Source organism: Scomber scombrus, chromosome 10 (assembly GCF_963691925.1).
Source record: "Scomber scombrus chromosome 10, fScoSco1.1, whole genome shotgun sequence".
Taxonomy (NCBI): Eukaryota; Metazoa; Chordata; class Actinopteri; order Scombriformes; family Scombridae; genus Scomber; species Scomber scombrus.
Genome location: NC_084979.1, coordinates 3,325,916 through 3,346,443, shown reverse-complemented (window position 1 = coordinate 3,346,443; position 20,528 = coordinate 3,325,916). Strand labels below are relative to the sequence as shown.

The window sequence follows — 20,528 nt, the reverse complement described above, 5'->3', positions numbered from 1 at the left end:
TTCACAGAAGGCAAAACACAATGTGAAAAAGAATATATTATATTTATCAAAAATTATAAATTGTACAACTGCACCACTACTGTACAGATTGCCCCAAACGTGCACATGTGCATCTTTGATTTACAGGTACTATGTTCCTGTTACACTTTTTTTATGTTTCTTTCTTTTAATCCTATTGCTTTTTGTAAAGAGAGGAACAACAAAATGGAAGCGCTTGTATATTATTATTATTATGATTATTATTGATTTTCTCCACCAGTGCTCCCACTGATGGGAAAAAGACAGTTGCACATTCTCCTGAGCATATTCTGAGGGCTGTGTTTTCTGTCCATTGAACAGCCCTTGAAGCGTGCAGAGGTATAGAGATGCTTATAGTCTCTTAAGACCAGAGACACCACTCTGTAAATAGGGAACAGGAGATACAAATGTACCTCATTATGATCTACAGGACTGGACAAAGTGGGGAACCCGGGGAGGATGGAGAACCGGAGGGTGATGCAGAGCTACAGACTGCAGAAGTGCAATGCATCCATGGCGTGCATTGTTTAGGCTGCTCTTTTAGATCTGCTACAAGTATTTACTGCCATGTTACAATGGGAAGACATTTAAGGTTTTACATTATTCATTATACATACTGTTGTAAATATTGTGTGCGGAATGGTCACCCTTCTGGCACAATGCAGTGCTGTTCTGCAGACAGAAAATGCAGCCTTAACTGTGCTGAAATGATGAAAAAAAGACCAAAAAAAAAAAAAAAAAAACCTAAACATAAAGACTATTGAATATATTAAAGAGTTACCTGCCTGTTATTTAAGCGAATAAATATATATGAGAAAGAACACACCTGTATACTGTAGACTAAATCTGTATGGAAATCTAAGAGAATTTAATGGGAATTAAGTCCAACACCTTTTGTCTGTATGAAAGAAAAAATACATCAAAGTATTCTACAATAATAACTTTGACAAAGTCTGTGTGGTACTGTGTTGTTTGTTCACACTGATACAAGAACGTACTCATGGCTGGATTTACCATACGGGCAATCTGGGCAAAAAGAAAATATGTGCACTTTTCTATCGTCAGACTTCACAGCGAAACGACACAAGGCTCGACTCTTTCTCTTTATGTAGATAATTATGGTCACTGTCAGAAATCTTATATGTCTAAAACTAAATATGGAGTTACAAGGTTTCCACCTGACAGCAGCGTTATCCAATCAGAATAAAATCTAAATTATAGCATTACAGGGGCAATGGCAGTATTAATCTAGTCTTGACCATGTTTACATTTGATAAGTAATAGTAATAGTTTTTTACTGAGCATACATATACATACATAACATAACATATTGAGCCCACTTCTCATTGTAATAAGAATGTATATTTTCCAGCTTCACACAAATGTAGTTTTGCTCATTCTTAACAATGATAAATCTTCAGGTGCACATCACTTTACCACAAGAAAGGTGGGCCCCAACCAACACAGCTGTCATGGTGAAGGTGCCTTTTTCTAACAGAGCCTTTTCATAGCAGATGTTATGATTTGTGAAATACAGGTATAATTATTAACATTCAAAATTGCTTCCATTCAGGTGTCAATCAATCGATTCCATTCAGGTGTTTCACTTCCAGACTGGCTTGGTAAGATAGAGCAAGAAGTTCAACCCACAGGTAGCTCAGCCTGAGCCCAATATTTTGGCATTGAAGTTAATATCTATGTCTCGCCTGCATGTCGTTACTTAGTTTTTAAGGATCTGTGAGTGTTTGACAAATGTATGCGCAGACAGATCTTTTGGTATTCTACAGGGGTGTAAACTCATCATGGGTGAAAAAGATGACAACTTGTGAACTTACCAGGGAGGTCCAAAGGCATGCCAAACCAGGAAGAACATTTTTAAATATCAGCTTTAAAATGTGGATTTACAGTTAATTTTAGCATGAGGATAAAAGGGGGAAAAAATCACCCTAGAATTAATGTAATCTTACTGCTACAATAGTAACGTAAGAAGGACATCAGGTCAGAGGGCACACAGTCAAGAGAACAGACCTGGGTCCAAGATTGTTTTAAGTGCATGGCATACACTATACAGTAAAGTTCATCAAATAAAATAAAAACACTATCAAATGTAAAACAGAGCTTATGTTATATTTTTGTAGAGAGAGAGAGAGAGAGAGAGAGACACACCTGGATTAATGCAAAAAATATATTTTAAGCTTTTTTAAAGGTTGCACCTAAATCGAACTCCCCACCTGCAATTTGTAAAAAATCTTACTTATTTAATGAGTTTGACTAATTTTCATAATTTCATAACAAAAAAGGTTATAATTCTGAAATAGGCTATATTGTATGTGGGTATGTATTAATAAGTTTCATTCTGATTGAATAACTTTATTTTGTCCCCATTCAACTGTGGTGCCTAACACACATCCACCCATATTTAGGTTTTTAAGAAATGTCACATAGGCTTGTTTATGTTGCAAACTGGGCTGACTAGTAAAGAAAACATATGGTATAAAATAGAGATGTCATTGTTATAATGAATCAATAATCGGTTAGTTACCGTTAATAATTAAACCGATTAAAAACATATTAACAGAGAATGCAGAGGACGAGTGTGCGTGCAGTACGCGGCTGTGCGTCCAGGTGGAGCCTTCTACTTATTAATGAGATTGAGGTACAGGTGTGTTTGGTGACCGCCCGTACGGGCCGCACAAACTAAAACAAACGCACCTCCATGCCTTCCGAGCTAGAATAAAGTCACAGCGTGCGCAGATCTGTTCACTGTGACAGTGTGCTGAATGAATATCTTTTAGAGATGGCAGTAAATAAACTGCTAAAATCGGGGAGACAGTATTTCAGTCGATCCATCAGTTTTATTTATACAGCGCCGAATCATAACAAAAGGCACTTTACATATAGAGCAGGTCTAGACTGTACTCGTTCATGTAATTTGTGCGTCTGTTGCCGCTGAGCAGCTGTTTCCAGCAGCTGGATTAAAATGATCTACAGTGAACACACTCAATATTGGTCGGCTAAACGTGAACTTGCCACCTTGACCTCTTACAACAGTAACATGCTGCTTACAGATTGATGCATTAGTATTAATTAATTGTAATATGCTGTTTTCTATCTCTTTGCAGAATAAGACTAAAAGCTTCCCCAACCCCTCTGCATTATCCTGCTTAGTGTAGCATCGTTCGCGTGATTAGTTACACCTGTGCCTTTTCTGATTTGACGTGTCAACACGTTATGAAAAACATTAGTTATGGCTTTATAACCAAATGTATAGTGCATTCTTTCTATTTACCGAACTCTCATTGTGGAACCTGTGTATCTAATAACACTGATTATGGCTGTGATGTTTTCATGTTCATGATGTTCAATGGCACACCTGAATTGAATGCAACCTTTATTAATATAATAGTTCCACCTGTCATGATAAATGTCAGTTGGTTTATAGATGCAGCCCCAAAATTGATCTCATCCCATGATTGTCAATTACAATTAAATACAGCAGATGTGCTGAGCAACAAAGTAATGTGGATGTAACTTTTGTGTGTAAAGTGTATTTTGTAAGTATATAACCTTTCAGTGCCGTTCACAGTAGACATCTTAACTCAATTACTCCAGTGATCAATATGCACAGTACCAAGGGCATCCTCTATCAACAATGTGTATGTAGTTGTGTGCTTAAACCCATGAATATGCTCATTTCTATGCATAAGAATTCAATTTTAAATATAGATGTTTGACATTGTGGGGGCGTTTCTGTATGTGAACAAACATACAACCATCATTAACAGGTAGGCTTTATTGAGGTCATTGCATGAAGTTGTGTGTTTGTATGTTTAACACTTACTTTGTTTATACAGACATGTCCATCATACAGTTACAGGCCCAGTACCCTGATATCAGATCAGCTGACTGGAATTCAGCATCCAATTTTATTTCTTGCACTTGTACTTTTCCTACAGTGAAATATCAAAAATATTACTTAGGACATGTGTGCACTGTTGACTGATTGTAGCACAACTTTTAGACTGACACCTTGTCAGGAAGTGTCAAAACTTTATGTAGTTGAAAATGATGCAGCGCTCTCTGCCTAGACCTGCAAATGGGAATCATTTCTGCACCAAGCCAAGCATCAATAAATAACATCCCATGTATAAATGCTGGAGGTGAACTCTGACCCCTCTGTGTTCAGCACCTACTTGCTTCAGCAAAACACACAATTCTGTCAGGTGACTCCTGCAGCTTAAATCATACATTGAAACTAAACTTTTTTCAGTCAAGCCAAAATACTTTTTGTCAAATTCAGTGAATATCCTCTCATGGTGTGCTGGCTGTCCCTTCTGTATGTGCACTAAGAACAGTATACATTCATGGGACTGGTTCTGTAAATAGATATGTAAACACACTGGCTCAGCATGCACCACAAAACACTACTCCAGCCAATCAGCAGGGGGGGTTCACGCTTGTGCACAGACAGGACAGGGAAGTCATCAGATCAGCTATCTGTGAGGACATGACAGTCTCCTGTCTCCAGCAGTCATTGAATGTTGGAGTAGGGCTTACAAAGTGGAGAGAGGCTGTTGTCAATTAACATAGAAAGCCTTTTCTCACAGTACAGAAACACTTCTATTTTATTAAATATATCAATCCACAATGAACCTAAACATCTCATAGAAGTTACTCTATAACTGACACATAGCTCTGTATTCTACATATTTTTCTTTAGGTTGTTGCCTTGCCAATGTGTCCATTAATCTGGGGGGCAGAGGAAGGAGCACAAAGAGGGTTGGAGGTACTTGGGTATTTGGTTAAAATAAACATTTTTCTCCATAATGGCACTCTTCCTTAACTGTTCTTCCAAACACCTGAGGAGCTGAAAACAAGCTGAGCCATGGGGACGTCATATATATTTCTTTCAAAAAACAAAATTGTCAATTTTGTCTCGCAGTAATTTAAACACAAGAAACTGGGATTTAGGATTTCCTTATTCTAATATTATTCCAATGACACCTACCATCCACACATCATCTGTCAACTTCACAGTTAATGCAAAGAGGCCATTTATAATCTGTCATTACAGCGACTGTTACATTTACATTGTCTAACATATGTTTTTGGTAGCTTCTGACAATTCATGGTTTTTTTCCTAATCTTTCATGTAGATGATGACATTCTGCATCTCAGAGCTTTTATTGTTCAGGTTTTAGCCCACATGCTACAAGTCACACAAGCTAACAAAAACAGGATTTGTTCTGAATGCATTTCTGCTGTATGGAAGTCAATGAAATTTAAAACTAAACAGGAAGTGAGGTAATCAGAGGACAGCATGTACTTTATATTTGTCATAGTGTAGTAGTGCAGTTGGAAAGAGGTTCCTCTGAAGTCTTGGGGGGGGGGGGCTAAATAATGACAGGAAGCTCTGAAACATGAGTTAGCCAACTAAAACTGCCTGAACTTCTATCTCCTTTATAAATGTGTAAATAAACTGTCGTGCGTCTAAAATTATATCATGAACATAAACTGAGGATGGAAACCTGATTTTAACATCCAGTACCTTGTTCCCATACTGCGTTATTTATGCAGTAACTAAAGATCCAAACAATGTTAGGACTATGTATAATATTCTCTAATTCCAATGGTTATCAATGTTAAATGTTTTTAAAATGTGTCTTCATAAATTGTTTTTTTAAAAACAATTATTTGCCTTGATTCTTACATTTGCAGTGTTATTTCATGTTTTTACCAGTGCTACAATTAGTTCAATTACTGTAAATGTTCAGCTCTCAAGGTCTGCATGGATAAAGAAAAGATGTGCTATGATTCTTACATCATAGCCAATCTTAAACAAATTGATACGGAGAGCCATTGTAAAGTTGTTGTTGTGCTATTAAAGGAACACTTCAATAATCTGTAAAATATGCTTATTTGCTTTGTCTTTGATGGGAAGATCTATACTGCTTCCACATCTGTGTAATACATGAAATGAGTGCAGTAGAGAGTAACTGCATTGGCGCATAAGGATAACTATGACAAAAACATAAAGAGCGTGTTATTCACTGGGCTGGTTACCACTTTAAAACAAGCGGTTTGTCTATACACTCTGATTTTTAAAGCAATTTTAAAAAATAGCTTGAATATGAATGTGAAGTATTTGTGACTTGAAGTAAATGGGTTAAAACATGGACAGGTGGACACTGTGTGCTTTGTACTTCCATCAAATGAGGTCTTTTGTTTTGACAACCTTTACCAGACTTGACCCAAATGTTGAGGAAAAGTAACACCTTTATCGGCAGAGAGCTTGCTGTTTAGAAAGAGAAGAAGAGATGCATTAATATCAACAGTACAGAACAAGACAGAGTAAATATTTGTAACTGAAACATAATGAAAATATTTATTTGTCATTTCGTCATTTATCTCAAACAATATGTATTCAAAATTATATATACATGTACATTACACTTGGACAAAATGGCAATTTCACCACTCATTCAGAATGTATTTAGTGCATACATTCCAATTTTTCAATATATACAAGACATAATTCTACAACGTATAGCATTACTCAGAGTAATGGAGCAGCTGTAATCAGCCCCCAAACAATATGCTGCATGAGCTGTGCTGACAGGATGTATAGATGTGGAGTATTGGTAAAATGGAATCACGTATACCGTTTGTTACCGATACTACCTTTAAAAAAATAGCAGGCCACGTTGGCAGCAGCTTGTCCAGCCTCTTCCCCTTCCACCAGCAGAATCCACTTTAGCATAAAGAAAAATAGGTGGCGCTAAATGAAAGTATTCTTTGTACAATGGTGCTGGTTCACAAAGAGATCAATTCATACCAAAACAAAGTATATGCACTTTTTTTTCTCTTTTCTTTTACTATTATTGAGTTTCCAATTTGAAAGCTGATTCGAGATCACTCTTTGTGGACCTTCACCTTCATTGTAACATTTTTATGCCATTGCATTTAACTTTACTCTTACTTACAAGTTGATATCAAATAATTTCTTAGAGGAATAACTCAACCAAAAAGAATAAAAGTACTCAAAATCCACTAACTAGGAAAAGAACTTTGTGAATAAAAATACAAGTACTGAAAAGGTCACTGCTGAACGCCTCAAGCCAGTTAAACACAAAACAAAACAAAAACAAATCTTTTCTTGTCTGATCCTTACCATGGAGTCAAGCAGGTAAAGGTGTTCAGAAAGCCACTCATCCCGCATGGTAGATCAACCATTACCTAGAAGAAACTGTCGACAAGGTTTAGCAGTAACGTGTACTCAAACCATTACACAAAAAAAACATGCACATTCAGCAGTTCTCAGGTAATCTTAACTAGTTCAACAGCGTTCTTCCACCCTCAAGTGGTTCAGTCTCAATATCGGAAAACAGAGAGAAGTACTTGACCCTACATTTTGAGTGATGTGCTTGCACTCTCTGCACACTTAGTGCAGAACTCCACTGAGACGTGGTTTCTGTCCACATGCAGACACACGCCGCCAGATGTCTCCTTCTCTTCCACTTTCACACGCTTCCTTGGCAAAGCATAGTCATGGTCATTCGGATCAGGCCCCTGGAAAAGCGAGGAAGATAATTTCATCCCATTCACACCGCTCAGCCTTGACAAGAGCTGGGCTAACATGCTCTCATTGGCCAGCACAGCCCTTAGGTACCTGGTCTCATCTTCAAGCTCTTGCACTCTCTTGGTCAGCTGAGAATTTTCCTGTTTGAGAATGTTGTTTTCCACCGATATGACGCCAACTTTCTTCTCCAGGCTGGTGACATACTCCTTCTTCTTGAGACGATTCAATCTGGCAGCGATGGCGTTTTTGTTGATCATTTGACGTGATTGGTTTTGTTTGTTTTTGATCTTCACGTCTGACGACATTCTCTCTGGAGATGAGGCTGATGAAGCTTCGGCCCCAGAATCTTCACATTGGGCACTGTACACACCAAGGTCCGCCAACTCCATATCGAAGAGCGAGGAGGCTGCATCTCTTTCAAGTGTCCATTTTATGTCTTCAACTCCAAATAGGTCATCTAGCTCTATTCCTGCAGTGTCAATGTCATCAGTTAGGAACCCCTCTGATGAACTCGGGAGATCTTCTATGGTTTCTACTGCGTCTACCACTTCAACCTGCAGGGGCTGCACATCGGAGTTGTTGAGAGCACGGCCTCTTCTTCTGGTGATCATTGTGGTTTGTTTAAGAGGGTCACAAGGACGTTGTGTAGAGGATATGGAGTCCTCACCTGAGAGAACAAAGAGAATACACTGTTAGCATATGATGCTGCAGCAATTTACTGTACACTGATATACAATAAGCTATGATTTTAGTCACTGTAACTCGATAAAGGCTATTAAATCAGATGTGAGGGCTGTCCTGCATTACATAAAGTAACTTGGCCACTAGAAATAAACAAGACTTTAAGCCTTTTACGTTGGATGAATCTATATCTCAATGTAGCTTCAGTGCTAACTTGTGGTTGTCTTTTTTTGCCTACAAAACATTTATGTTAAAAGTTATGTAACATTGTATTCACTAAAGTTGGCATGACCTTGCATGCTGGCATGTAGATTACCTTCAAATATTACTTCATTATATTCAGTGTGCAATAGTAGTGATTTCAGACCCTTTTTAGGGGTGCTCATGCACCACTAAATTTGATCTCAGCACCCCTAAAAAGAAATTATTGTATTTTTCCCCAAAAATTATTTTATACAACTTTAATTATTTTGCAAGCCTGTCTGTTAGAGATGGAACAAAGACTTATGCTACAGGTTCAAATGGTTTTATTTTAACAGGTTTAATGTACTTTGGATAGTTCTGTCATTAATATATAATCTTTCTCTCAGGGTTCATTAATTATCTTAGAGTCCTCTCTGTAGAAATCTGTGATTGTTTATTCTGAACCATTATTATTATACATTATAGTAGACCACTCTACTATGTATTATTATTATTATTATTATTATTATGTCTTGTTGGAATTTCGGGTATTCAGTGAAATGAGTAGTTTAACAGGGGGTTGGAACACTTGCAGGGCATTGTATGTCACATTCTCATTATAGCAGCTGAGCCCCCCCTAAAGGTCTGATCCTAGAATCGTCCCTAGTGTTCTACATTACACATAAGGCGTTTGGATTGATGATTAAATCGTTTTGGGTTATGTCACCTCTCTCCCAGCGGAAGTGTATGTCGGCTAAACGTAGGTAAGACGTTTGGTCCACACTTAAGCGAGGCCGCAACTTGATAGCAATAGCACCAACGATAGCCTAACACAATGCTTTCCAACGAATTCCCCATGACAGACATAAGCCTCACTATAAATCAGTTTTTAGTTGTGTTGTTTCTAGTGCAGAGGTAATAATTCAACCTGCAAAGAACGCAAACGCTCTTTAATAACGTTACGTTAAGCGCTCTACGTTTATCTTGCACACAAAGGCCCAATTCCCCTCATAATTATCGTGTCCCATGCCAAGGTCTATTTAATGTCGGTAACTTAAACAGTAAAATAAACAGCTACTATCAATACAAATGTGATATTGTCTTGCGTATTTAGTAGCAAGTTGTCAACTAGTTAAAGAAAAACAACAAATTCCCGCGCAGTTTTCGTTAGCTAGCAGCTAAGTGAAGCTAACATGAGGCGCTAAGCGACATGACGCAGCATGTTTTAACAACGACGCTCCTTAAACAACTTACCGTCCAGTTTGAAAAACAAAACAAAACAAATGCAGTGATGAGTACTACGATACAGTACTTCCAATGGAATGTGCTGGTTATCGGACACTTCCCAAACTGCCTCAGCTTGAAGAAAAGAGGACGACGAAGAAGTCAACCAGCTGAAGTGCAAACCGTAGTCCACCCACCGAGACGCTTCTTTCTCGTCTTCTTCTTCTTATCGTCCTGCTGACATCCAGCTGGAACATTACCGCCACCTTCTGCTCCGGGGTGAGGATCAGACAATCTTCCTCTGTCTCTCTCTCTTTCTAAACTACAATTTATTCCCCATGCTTCACCTAGTGTAAAATCACTATCATGTCAGCCACTCTAGCACCAAGAAACTTCCAGATAAATCATTCAAAATAAAATCCTCACTGCTGTTTACTCAATGGAGTCCATTTCAAAATAATGCAGCCAGTCAGTAAACAGCACAGATTAAAACCTCAACATGACAAACCATAAACTTCATAAAGCATTTATACTGTATCTTTGAGATGTTTTTTGATAATGCAGTACTCTTTTACTGTCACTTTTTTGCACACAGAGTATTTTATTATTATTTATTACATACATATGTTTTATTAGTACAACTTTTGGGTATTTTTAGTAATAGGTTTTTTTTATTTTTCTCCATTGGATAGACAGATATATGTTTGTATGTGATGTTGAGTGTGGATGTAGCTGATGTAAACCAAGCAATGTCCTGTTAAGGATCAATAAAGTATCCATGTATCTATCTATTATTACTGTATGTTGATTGTATTCATGACATTACTTTTACAATGTATTCAGTCTGACGCAGAAGCTTTTTATATTTTTCATGTCATTGTGAAAATATGCAAAAAAAATCATTAAATAGTTAAATTGTCATTTATTCTTGTATCTTTTGTTTTGTGTTGTCATTAAATGTTGTCTAATTCTGGTTTTACTCAGCTGGTTGGGTCCCCATTGAAAGAGTTACTGACTATGTCTAATGAACAGCCCTAATAAATATCAATCAATCAATCAATCAATCAATCTTTATTTGTATAGCACCAAATCACAACAAAGTCATCTCAAGGCACTTTACACATAGAGCAGGTCTAAACCGTACTCTTCAGATATATAGCCAATAACTTCAAATATATACGTTATTTTAGCATTCAGAAGAAGTCTTGGATCTGGATCACAAGATACATTTCTTCAGAAATGTGCAAAACAAACAGTGACAAACATAATTGGTTTGGTAAGTAAAGAAATCACCTGTTAATTTGAATGTACTGCTGCTGTCAGTCTGAATGCCCTTGTGATTGTATGTGATGTGTTTGTGTCTTTTTGCTTTGTACTGTTTGTTATTGTACTGTTTTATGTTTCAATATTGACCTACTGAAGGGGACTGCGGATGAAAACGTACTATACTACTACATGGCAGAAATGTTACCCTCTAAAAGAACACCATCATATTCCTTTAGTGAGAAAGTGTTTTATTGAACAGAAGTGCGTGCAAGAAAACGTGTTACACAAAACCACCTTGTGCTGTTGCCATTACAATACCTCACTTGTCAGATGTTACAACTAAAAGACTCCCCAAACTCTCCACAGAGACTGACAACTGTGTTAACCATGAAAGGGAACTTACATGAAAGTTATAATAATAAAAAAGAGAACCCCACTGTGCTTTCAATACACCATCATAATGAATGCATATTCCAGATGTACCTCATATTCTTGCCTTACAAAAAAAATAATTTCTGCACTATAGTGTCAGTTCTGCCTTTGCCACATATTGTCTGCCACTGCAGACAGCAGCAGCTTTCAAAATAAATTAATATGCCGATTATTTTTCTCAATTTACTGATTTATCATTTTGTCAATAAAATGTCAGAAAATTCCAAAAGTTTAAATGGACTATGATATTAGAGCTCAATTGAAAGAAAATGTATCTGCAGCTCTTTTATTAGTCAAAAAAATGGGGCGTTTAAGAGAGCACCTTGGGATTTCATGAAGTTAAAATCAGCATTTTTCAGTATTATTGAAATATCAATTATCCAGAAAATAATCAGCAGATTGATAACCAATTATTATTATTTCTACCAACCCTTAATGATGTAAAACAAAGAAAAGCAACTCTTAAACAACAAGCTGTTCAGTACTGTAGTTAATGTATTTTGACCCCCCCCCCCCCCCCCCGAATGTCAAAGCAACAGAAAGCACAAGTTTAACAATGTGCCAGAATCTACAGGCTTCTATATTTCACAGCATTACAACACCACTCAGAAAAGTTGCAGTCCAGATTTCAGTTTGCCGACATCATTGTGGTTCCAAACGAGACCACCGGCTGTTTTCACAGATGCCAAGGCTCCTGGGACACTGTGTGGCGCGGTGGTCTCCATCTCCATCGGCTGGTCAAAGACAGTCATTGTTGAGTAGTTGCCCACCATGAGGCACGAAGGGTCATCTGACTGTCCTGGGACTTTACCAAGAGGATAATTCTTCCATAATACTTTATCGGCGCACACCTGCCACGGAGAACCTCTGAGCAGCTTTGCTTTTTCAGCCTGAACATCTGACCACCTGTGCTCCTGGGTGGACTTCCCTCTGTCCGGTTCAGCCAGAGACAAATGACTGTAGCGCCTCGAACGCTGCAGCTTCTCGTGCAAACTCTCCAGCGTGTATATAGGCTGTTGCTTCTGCTCTGAGGATGGATCACCTTCTGAATATTCCGTCTGCGTGTAGATGGAGCAGAGCTGGACCAGCCTCTGCCGAGTCTCCAGAGGCAGCGGATGCTCCATGTCGTCCAGGATTAACTGGAGCATGTGAGGCGTGCTGAAACAGGGAGCTTCCAGACATGCGGAGAGCAGCTGCTGCCACCTCAGCTGGATTCGGTTCACAAAAATCCTGTCCTTCATCCTGGCTTTCCTCTGCGCCTTTGTTTCAAAGTGGTACTCAAATTTGTTGCTGTTACAGAAGAGGATCTCTGAAATCCAAGCAGAAATGTAGAAAGCTCTGTGATTATTCTCCTCTTTGGAGAGAAGCTTCAGTTCAACGAAGAGCTTCTCTAGAAGGAGGTGGATGAAGGACGGCGAGTTGAGCATCTTCAGCAGGGGCAGCCAAAAACGCAGGAACGTCTGGGGGAGCCTGGGACTGGCATTATCAGACATGTCGCAGCCTAATGTTTGCAGTTGTTCAACAGTCGGAATGAGAAATCCGTCTTCTAAAAGCACGTCAACCAGAAAATCACTGGACTCCACAGATAACTGCTTGATCTCACCAAGGATCCAGCTCATTTCTGCAAAGGGGGCAGGCCACAAGCTCTTATCTTTGCATCCAGGAAGCTTGTCAAAAGCCTGGAACTTCTCCTTCTCATAAGATATCAGAAGTTCTCTTACGTTCTTGTAGGTTTCCATTTCTTTTTGCCTGGCAATGAGCTCATCGTCTTTCAGTTTCAGATCTTCTTCATCCTCTCCATCTGACTGCGACTCCCAGTCCTCATTAGAACCTCCACCCAGCTGTCTGGACCAGTATTCCTGCTGGAGCCACTCCAAAACCACCTTACACCCCTTTCGACACCATTTCAAAGTAGGGAGCTTCCGATGTGTGAAATCGTGCCTCAGGTCTACAACCCACTCTGGGATGTTTAAGTTCCCAGCCAGGCGTCGCAGCGGTCTAGCAATCTTCCCTTGTTGCCGTTCAGTGATCAGGTTCACAAACCTCACCAGGGCCATCCCATACAGCAGAACCAGGTCAGCTCCGGCCATCTCTCCAGACCTGTCCAGAGCCTGGCACCTCACCAAGTCCGCTGTGCACTCCACTGCTACAGGCGTGCTACTGGCATACCTCCCCTTCCATGCTGAGATCCTCTGTAGAGCATACCTCTGTAAACCAGGGTCCTGGGAGTAAAGATACTCCAACACCTGATCCCACTCAGCTTTGTTGACCCAGGCAACCACATGGCGCTTCTTCTCCGAGCTTTTTTTCTTCATTTTAACAGCGGAGGAGTACGTTAGACTTACGGTGGCAATTTGAACACATAAAGAACTAAAACGTATAGTAACTGATGTCGTATGGCAGTCACTCTCCTCAGCAAAGCATGAAATAGCTTTATGCTGCTACGCAAGAGCTAGCGATTGTATCTCATCCGGAATAGACCCACCGCCTTCCTCTTCTTCCTCTTCTCTGATGTTTACCGTCATATGGCACCCATGTGGTTTTATTACTGCCACCTGCTGGAATCAGACAGCTCCTACACTACCCCGGCTATTTAGTTATTTCAACTTTATCCAGACTTATTTGTTGACATTTCACATTGGACTTGGACATAAGAAAGAGCATTAACAAACAACAACAACAAAAACAATCAATGTCATGTAATTTTATGGCAGCAGTAAGTAAAAAGACAATGCAATAACAAACTATAAAATTTACAAAATAGAGTGGATTTTAGGAGAAATAGGGGAGGAAACAGAAAAGAGAGGATGACCAGACCAGGAAATAAACTTAGACGCGACTCTTCACACTATTGGGAAGCATCCCAACTGGACTTTGTGTGCATGGTCAGGGACCAGAAACAGTGGAACACGTAGGCTACTTGTTAACAGCAGAAAATATACATCAGAAAGAAAGGAAATGATGGAGAGAATGAGAATATCGGGAATAACAGGAGCAGGTTTAAAGGGCAAATTGGAGGGTGTGGAGAGAGGACTAGTTAGAAAGTAGGAGAACAGGATTGATAGGAAATCTAACCAACCAGACACTACAGGAGCTAACTATGTCCAGAAGGTGGCAGTAATGCAACACTGAGGATGAATGTTGCCGTTAAATATACCAAAGAAGAAGAAGTATCGCTGCATTTGGCCGGCTACAAAAATGGCGGGTGTTTTGACAGAAAAACAACTCGCACAACGCGTTTATAATGCTTTACAGGTAAAAAAACAAACAAAAAAAGTTTAATTCATGTCGAAATGATTTTACACAGATGACATTAGGCTACTTTGTCTGTGTGGAGCCAGTGGTGAGATTTAGTTGTTTGCCAAGTTAAGTGTTAGCTTCCGTCGATGTTGTGTAAACAACATAGTGAGGGTGTCTTATCATTTAGTGGTTTCTTGCTTTTTGTCTTTTAAATGATACTTCCACCTTACAGTCTCTTAAAGGACAGGTTGGCAGTTTTTTAAGTCTGTCAGGAGTTCAAATGAACATTGAACCATGTTTTTCTAGCTGTAGTCATTCGTCCTGTTCATACTGACCATTAGAAGACCCCTTCATAATGCAGTGATGAGGACTAAATCCACAGTCCTCCATCTGTGTAAACATGTTTTTTAAAAAGTTGATCTGAAGCTAGTATGAAGCTTCAGTCGTCCAAATGAGTCAAATCAAGTCTTCTATGTTTCAACGATACAGTGTTTTTAGTGCCAAAGTCTTTTTGTTACTATACTTCCACCACAGCTCAACAGAGAAACACTAAGAGGGAATTTGATGCTAAAAAGACTGTAAATGTATCAGATATCACTTGATATGACTAACTCAGACTGCTTAAGCTGAATAGAAGCTGATCATCTACTTTTAAATGACTGTGTGGAGACACTGGATTTTGTCCTCCATCACTTAACATTAAAACACCTAGTATATTACTGTTAATTTAAAATCGTCTTTAAATTGAATATCTTGTCTATATTAATCTGTCCAGGCTGGGTCTTGTCCCTTGGTGGAAGGTCTGCATCTACACGAGACAGACACCATGCTGCAGCTGCTGTGCACTCCCTCTCAGCACCGGACAGACATACTGGCATGGATCTGCAGCAGGTTAACAAAAAAAAGGCTCTAAAAAGCAAAGCACCCATCTAAACCAGGTGGTAACTGTACATAAAATAACCATTGCTTCTACCTTTACAGCATCAACCCAAACTTTGCCAGCTCCACGGCAAGATCCAAAGATCCAGATATGCTGACTAAAGGTAACATGTTGTTTTGTTTGTTTTCAGGGGATTACCTTTCTATACAGTTTATGGTTAACAATTGTGGATGTATTTTGATAGAAGCCTTGTGGAGGATAGTGTGAAAGTAACTCATTATACTGCTGTGGTCTGGGTTTTTTTTTTTACAGAGATGGCCATGCTTGGACAAGAGCTGATTCTGTGCAAAGCCGACGACCTGGACCTGATCAGGGTGAGAGGATACATAAAACTCTTATAGATGTTACTGATATGTATTAGTTGGACAGAAAAGACAATCAAGGCTATATATACGCTGACATTAGAGTATAGCAGATATAGTAATATCAGCAAACATGGGACTGTAGTTAACAAGAAATACATTCAGAAATACAAAGGATGTTTTTGAGGTCATTTAAGGCTTTTTAAACCTATAGCTGGATTGCTCTGGTCAGTCAAATCAGTGGTTCTCTCTAATTACCAAATTTAAGAGAGCCTTATTAAAAATGTTTGTGTGTTGTCTGTTTATGTAAAGAAAAATCAGTATTAGCTGAAAAAATCTACTTGATCTCTTGTATATATGTTGTCTGTTTTAGTGGACATTCATAGTGACAGCAGCCCTCTGTTGGGGGAATAAAAAAGGGGGCAGTGCTGGTGGGGGTCATGTTCTTTCAGGTAGTGCTGAGACAATTCATGTAATCCAGTTTGAGTAATGGATCAGTGAGTTTGAATGCAGACACCAAAGCACTTCACAGCAGCTCATAATACAACAATGAAGCACTTCTGGAAATGATCCTAGTGACAAACATTTTATCCTCATCCAATAATCTCCAGGCTAAAGTTGAGTTTTGTCAGAGCTTCACAGACACAATAACCAGAAAACATACTTCATTTTGTCTTTGTATTTTTCTGACTCGGTTCATCCAGGGTGATGCGAGTGCTCGCCGGCAGCTCCAGTTCCTGGAGCAGCTTCTAACTCTAGTTCCGGGCTGCCAGACGTCTGCCGCTCACAATGTGGATACCGAAGCGCTGCTGAACGAGCTGTTCGCTACCGACAATCTGCCTCACCTCACACAAATGCTCAGACCTACATTTGACCCCTGGCCTGCAAACATCAAGTATGTGTTCACTCTTTTAATAACCCTACTACACACATGATGTTCCCTCTCCCTGTTTTTATCTAGAAAGGCTGTTTTTTGCATTCCTCTGCTCAAAGTGGGACGTTTCTGTCCTCATTGAAAACACCTACAAGAAGGATTTGTGACGTCATATCTAGTCTGGAAGCCAATCCTGGTCCAGTATTCAACTTCCACAAGTGTGATGTGGAAACACTTGACATTGAAGAAGGAGACATCTTCTGTAAAGTAGTTAAACTTTTGAATTGAGAAGGACAAAAAAGCATATTCCAGAATTTGTAATGATAGGGGAGGAGTAGATACCATTTTAAGGATTGTAACAAGTTAATTGTTAAATTTCAGACCCGCATTATAATTAATAGTTGTTTTTTAAATCCGGCCTTTTATCACACAACAAGTTAGCTTTTCTCAGCTGTGAGAGTTCATGACCTTAGTAGAAGTTGTACTTTGATCAAATAAGTAAATGTGGGCTTAAAGGTGAAGTGTGTAGAAATTGAGTATAATCATAAGTATGTTTTAATTAGTGTCTAATCAGCTAAAAATAAAAATGGTGTTTTTGTTACCTTAAAATGAGCCCTTTATATCTACATAGGGAGCGGGTCCTCTTCCACAGAGGCTGCCATATTGCACCGCCATGTTTCTACAGTAGCCCAGAATAGACAAACTGTAGAGAGGACCTTTTTGGGATGTCTGCAGCCTCACTGCTAGATGCCACTAAATTCTACACGCTGGTCCTTTAAAGATACATTTCCACCACTATAAAAATGACTTCTGCAACAAACAGACTTTACAGTGAAGCAGGAGACATCTGCTTGTGTGTCCAGCTGTTAAACTTTAAAAATGAACTACATTTTCAGTTTATATCGTTTTAACAGTTACATTTTATACAATCACAAATACACACACAACAGACACTGTCATCTACTGCCAGGTGAAATGCTGGATGTCATTCAAAACAAAAATAGGAAGGAAATGGGCTAGTTGATTGAGTGGGGGTGGGGTTGGGGGGGGTCCATCGTGTCCATAGCTGTCCTTTTGAGATACCCTCACTCAGAGGGAGTGTCCCTTCACTTCACAACTTGCTTTTTGCTATTTGCTAATAATATTTGTAATAAATATGTCTTGTTTTTATTCATTTTAACTGGTATTTTTTCAAGATATATACTTTATATAGATCTTAAAACATGTCTGGGGGGAATGTTTTAAGTTTGCCAGCAGCGCTAGTACCTTTTATATATATTTATCTCACTGTTTTTTTCCTTACCTCACAGGGCTTTACGCAAGGGCAACACGTCATCCTGTCAGAAGACCTCTCAAGAAGAGGGTGCTGATGTTGCTGCCCTCCTGCAGTCTACTCAGTCAGTACTGGAGCAGCTACAGTCACAGGTAGGGCTGGGTATTGTTAAGGGTTATGGGGATTTCGATTCTTTAGGTCACAATTCGTTTCGATATCGATTCAATTCGATATTGATTTAAATGCTTCGATATCAATTCAGTAATAAGTAGAAATACACAAATAATTCATTAGAGTACCTGTTGGTAATTTTAAAATAATGATTTATTTTCATGCCCATATGAACAGCCATGGTATAACTCATGACATTTATGAGCAATAAAACATCTGAAAATCGCGCCAATAAGCGACAACACAGAGCTATAAGGACGCTTTGCTCTCACACGCGCTGCGTTTATAGTCACACAAACACACACACACACAGTCGCTCTCTAGTGCGCGCTCTTGCTCGTTTACTCCAGATTCTGGGAGATTACGTCTCATTTGCGGGCGTCATGGAGACGCTATCAATATGCAGGAGACTTCCGGAACTTCCGGGACAGTTGGGATGTCTGATAATGACAATTGCCGGTACTTTCTCCGTTAATCCCCGTTCATTTATTGTCTCGGTCAACAAGTTTGCTTCGGTTGCCATGTTGTTGTTGTTGTTGTTTGGTCGAGCGCAGCCTCCGTCCGTACAACGCCAATCACACAAAGGTGTTGCTCACTGCGCCCCCCACTGGCCAGGGGCTTGAATCGATTCAGAGGATTTAATGAATCGATATTGAATTGGGAAAAAATATATTGCAATGCATTGATGAATCGATATTTTTACCCATCCCTAGTCACAGGTATGTTGTCCATGTGGTCTATGATCACTAAACTATCATACAACCTTCTAGCATCCATGTTAAATGACTCGTTGTCGTTTGGAGCTGTATGTGAAAGTGCCGTGTCTTCCTCTGTCTACCCCTCCGTTCACCTACAGTGTGAGTTCCTGACAAATGAGCCACAGAGTCCCGCAGTCTTCCCTCCCAATGCATTGCACGTGGCGGCGCGCGACCTCCAGCAGATGATGGCTACTTTCGGACGCGTTTACGAGACAAACCTGAGAGCTTACTGCAACAGAGACCCGCCCAACTTCAGCAGCGAGGCCGACGTCTTCCAGAGAGTACACCGACTGCTGCTGGCCTGCAATACGGTAAGAAGTCACACACATGTAAAAAAAAAAAAAAAAAAAAAAAAAAAAAAACAGGTGCTGACATATGCCAAAAAAAAATTCTCTTAACGCCTCGTGTTCTTTTTTTATCAGGAGCTGGAAATGCTGAGTGAAATATCAGAAGCATCTTTGTCCATGAGTGAGGAAGTGAGGCATCTACAAACACAGCCTCGCTACTGGAGCGGACAAGACAAGCACACATTACGTAAGTGTATATTCTCTCTCACGTGAACACACACACACACCCACACACACACACACACACACACACACACACACATATATAGGATTTGTGACATTGCCGTTCATGTATCTTCCCAGCGGACCAGTTGGAGAAACTAACCAGGAGATATGGAGACTTTCTCACCCGGCTTCAACCCTGATGACATCATACAGCGCAACACGCAACACCAGCATCAACACCAACTTAACCTCCAACCATCAAGTTGAATGTTACTGCTGAAGTGAACAAAGCACTCTTAGTATTGCAGTAATTATTCTAGGAGGGGTCTCATCACTCTGTCTTTGTGTCATAGAGGAAACTAACACCGTATATGCACTGGATCCAGCTGCACCACATATGAAGGCACATTCATAATACATGCATATATGAATGCATATTTTTTTATCTCCCCAAACATGGAGCTTTTGCTAAATGATGGTGTGAGTGGACCCCCCCCCCCCCCCCCCCCCCCCCCCCCCAGCTAGGATTGGGGGCTGTTTGGACCTTCCTCTGTCATCACTCACTCTAAATATCAATAAACATACTGACGATATTATATTTTGCAAAGTGATGTCGGATCATAAAATAATGATGTAATCTGCACAATCATCACTATTTCATACTCGCTCCTTTGTTTAACAGTAACAAATGTGTCAATTATATTACTAAATACATTTTTTTATATTGTGTCACTTTCTCAACAGGTTTGTCTGCTAATTTATTCTTTTGCTTGATTTTCTGATCAGCATCAATTAGTCCATTGATAGATTAATAATCCTCAATGTTTTTATAGTCAATTAATCATTTTTAAGTTTTTAATCGAGGGGAAAATTTACTTTTATATTATCAGTAAAGAATTTCAATAAACACTGGTTCAGGCTTTCTCCTGAGGCTCTGCTGCTTTTTATTACTTAAAATTAAATGTGGATTCACTGAATGGGACATTCTTTTTTTTCTATCTATTGAGTTTTGAACTGTCTGCTACACTACATTTTGTTGTAGTAGTAATAATAGTATAGCTATATTTAGCTATAA

General features: G+C 39.3%; 3 protein-coding genes across 3 annotated transcripts; 1 reads left to right on the top strand and 2 right to left on the bottom strand.

Annotated features, from left to right (window-relative positions):
- Window positions 1-6,600: 6,600 nt before the first annotated feature.
- On the bottom strand, window positions 6,601-9,900 carry crebzf (CREB/ATF bZIP transcription factor). The gene is made up of 3 exons (XM_062427649.1): window positions 9,716-9,900; window positions 7,190-8,264; window positions 6,601-6,769 (listed from the first exon to the last, which is right to left on the bottom strand). Exon 2 carries the CDS (start codon window positions 8,206-8,208, stop codon window positions 7,423-7,425), a length of 786 nt encoding a protein of 261 aa, XP_062283633.1. The 5' UTR covers window positions 8,209-8,264; window positions 9,716-9,900; the 3' UTR covers window positions 6,601-6,769; window positions 7,190-7,422.
- Window positions 9,901-11,004: 1,104 nt separating this feature from the next.
- las1l (LAS1 like ribosome biogenesis factor) lies at window positions 11,005-13,967 on the bottom strand. Its single transcript, XM_062427334.1, has one exon. It carries the CDS (start codon window positions 13,696-13,698, stop codon window positions 11,989-11,991), a length of 1,710 nt encoding a protein of 569 aa, XP_062283318.1. The 5' UTR covers window positions 13,699-13,967; the 3' UTR covers window positions 11,005-11,988.
- A 395-nt stretch (window positions 13,968-14,362) lies between these two features.
- Window positions 14,363-19,932, top strand: haus7 (HAUS augmin-like complex, subunit 7). The gene is made up of 9 exons (XM_062427581.1): window positions 14,363-14,638; window positions 15,399-15,514; window positions 15,605-15,666; window positions 15,816-15,877; window positions 16,570-16,760; window positions 18,050-18,164; window positions 19,040-19,252; window positions 19,364-19,475; window positions 19,592-19,932. Exons 1-9 carry the CDS (start codon window positions 14,522-14,524, stop codon window positions 19,651-19,653), a joined length of 1,050 nt encoding a protein of 349 aa, XP_062283565.1. The 5' UTR covers window positions 14,363-14,521; the 3' UTR covers window positions 19,654-19,932.
- Window positions 19,933-20,528: the final 596 nt, after the last annotated feature.

What these genes read in the sequence shown, in the direction of transcription:
- crebzf (XM_062427649.1), bottom strand. Translation starts at nt 8,208, where the DNA reads ATGATCACCAGAAGAAGAGGCCGTGCTCTCAACAACTCCGATGTGCAG.
- las1l (XM_062427334.1), bottom strand. Translation starts at nt 13,698, where the DNA reads ATGAAGAAAAAAAGCTCGGAGAAGAAGCGCCATGTGGTTGCCTGGGTC.
- haus7 (XM_062427581.1), top strand. Translation starts at nt 14,522, where the DNA reads ATGTTGCCGTTAAATATACCAAAGAAGAAGAAGTATCGCTGCATTTGG. An exon ending in ACGACCTGGACCTGATCAGG is followed by an intron (nt 15,878 to 16,569) that starts GTGAGAGGATAC and finishes CGGTTCATCCAG; the next exon opens with GGTGATGCGAGTGCTCGCCG. An exon ending in TGCTGCTGGCCTGCAATACG is followed by an intron (nt 19,253 to 19,363) that starts GTAAGAAGTCAC and finishes TTTTTTTATCAG; the next exon opens with GAGCTGGAAATGCTGAGTGA.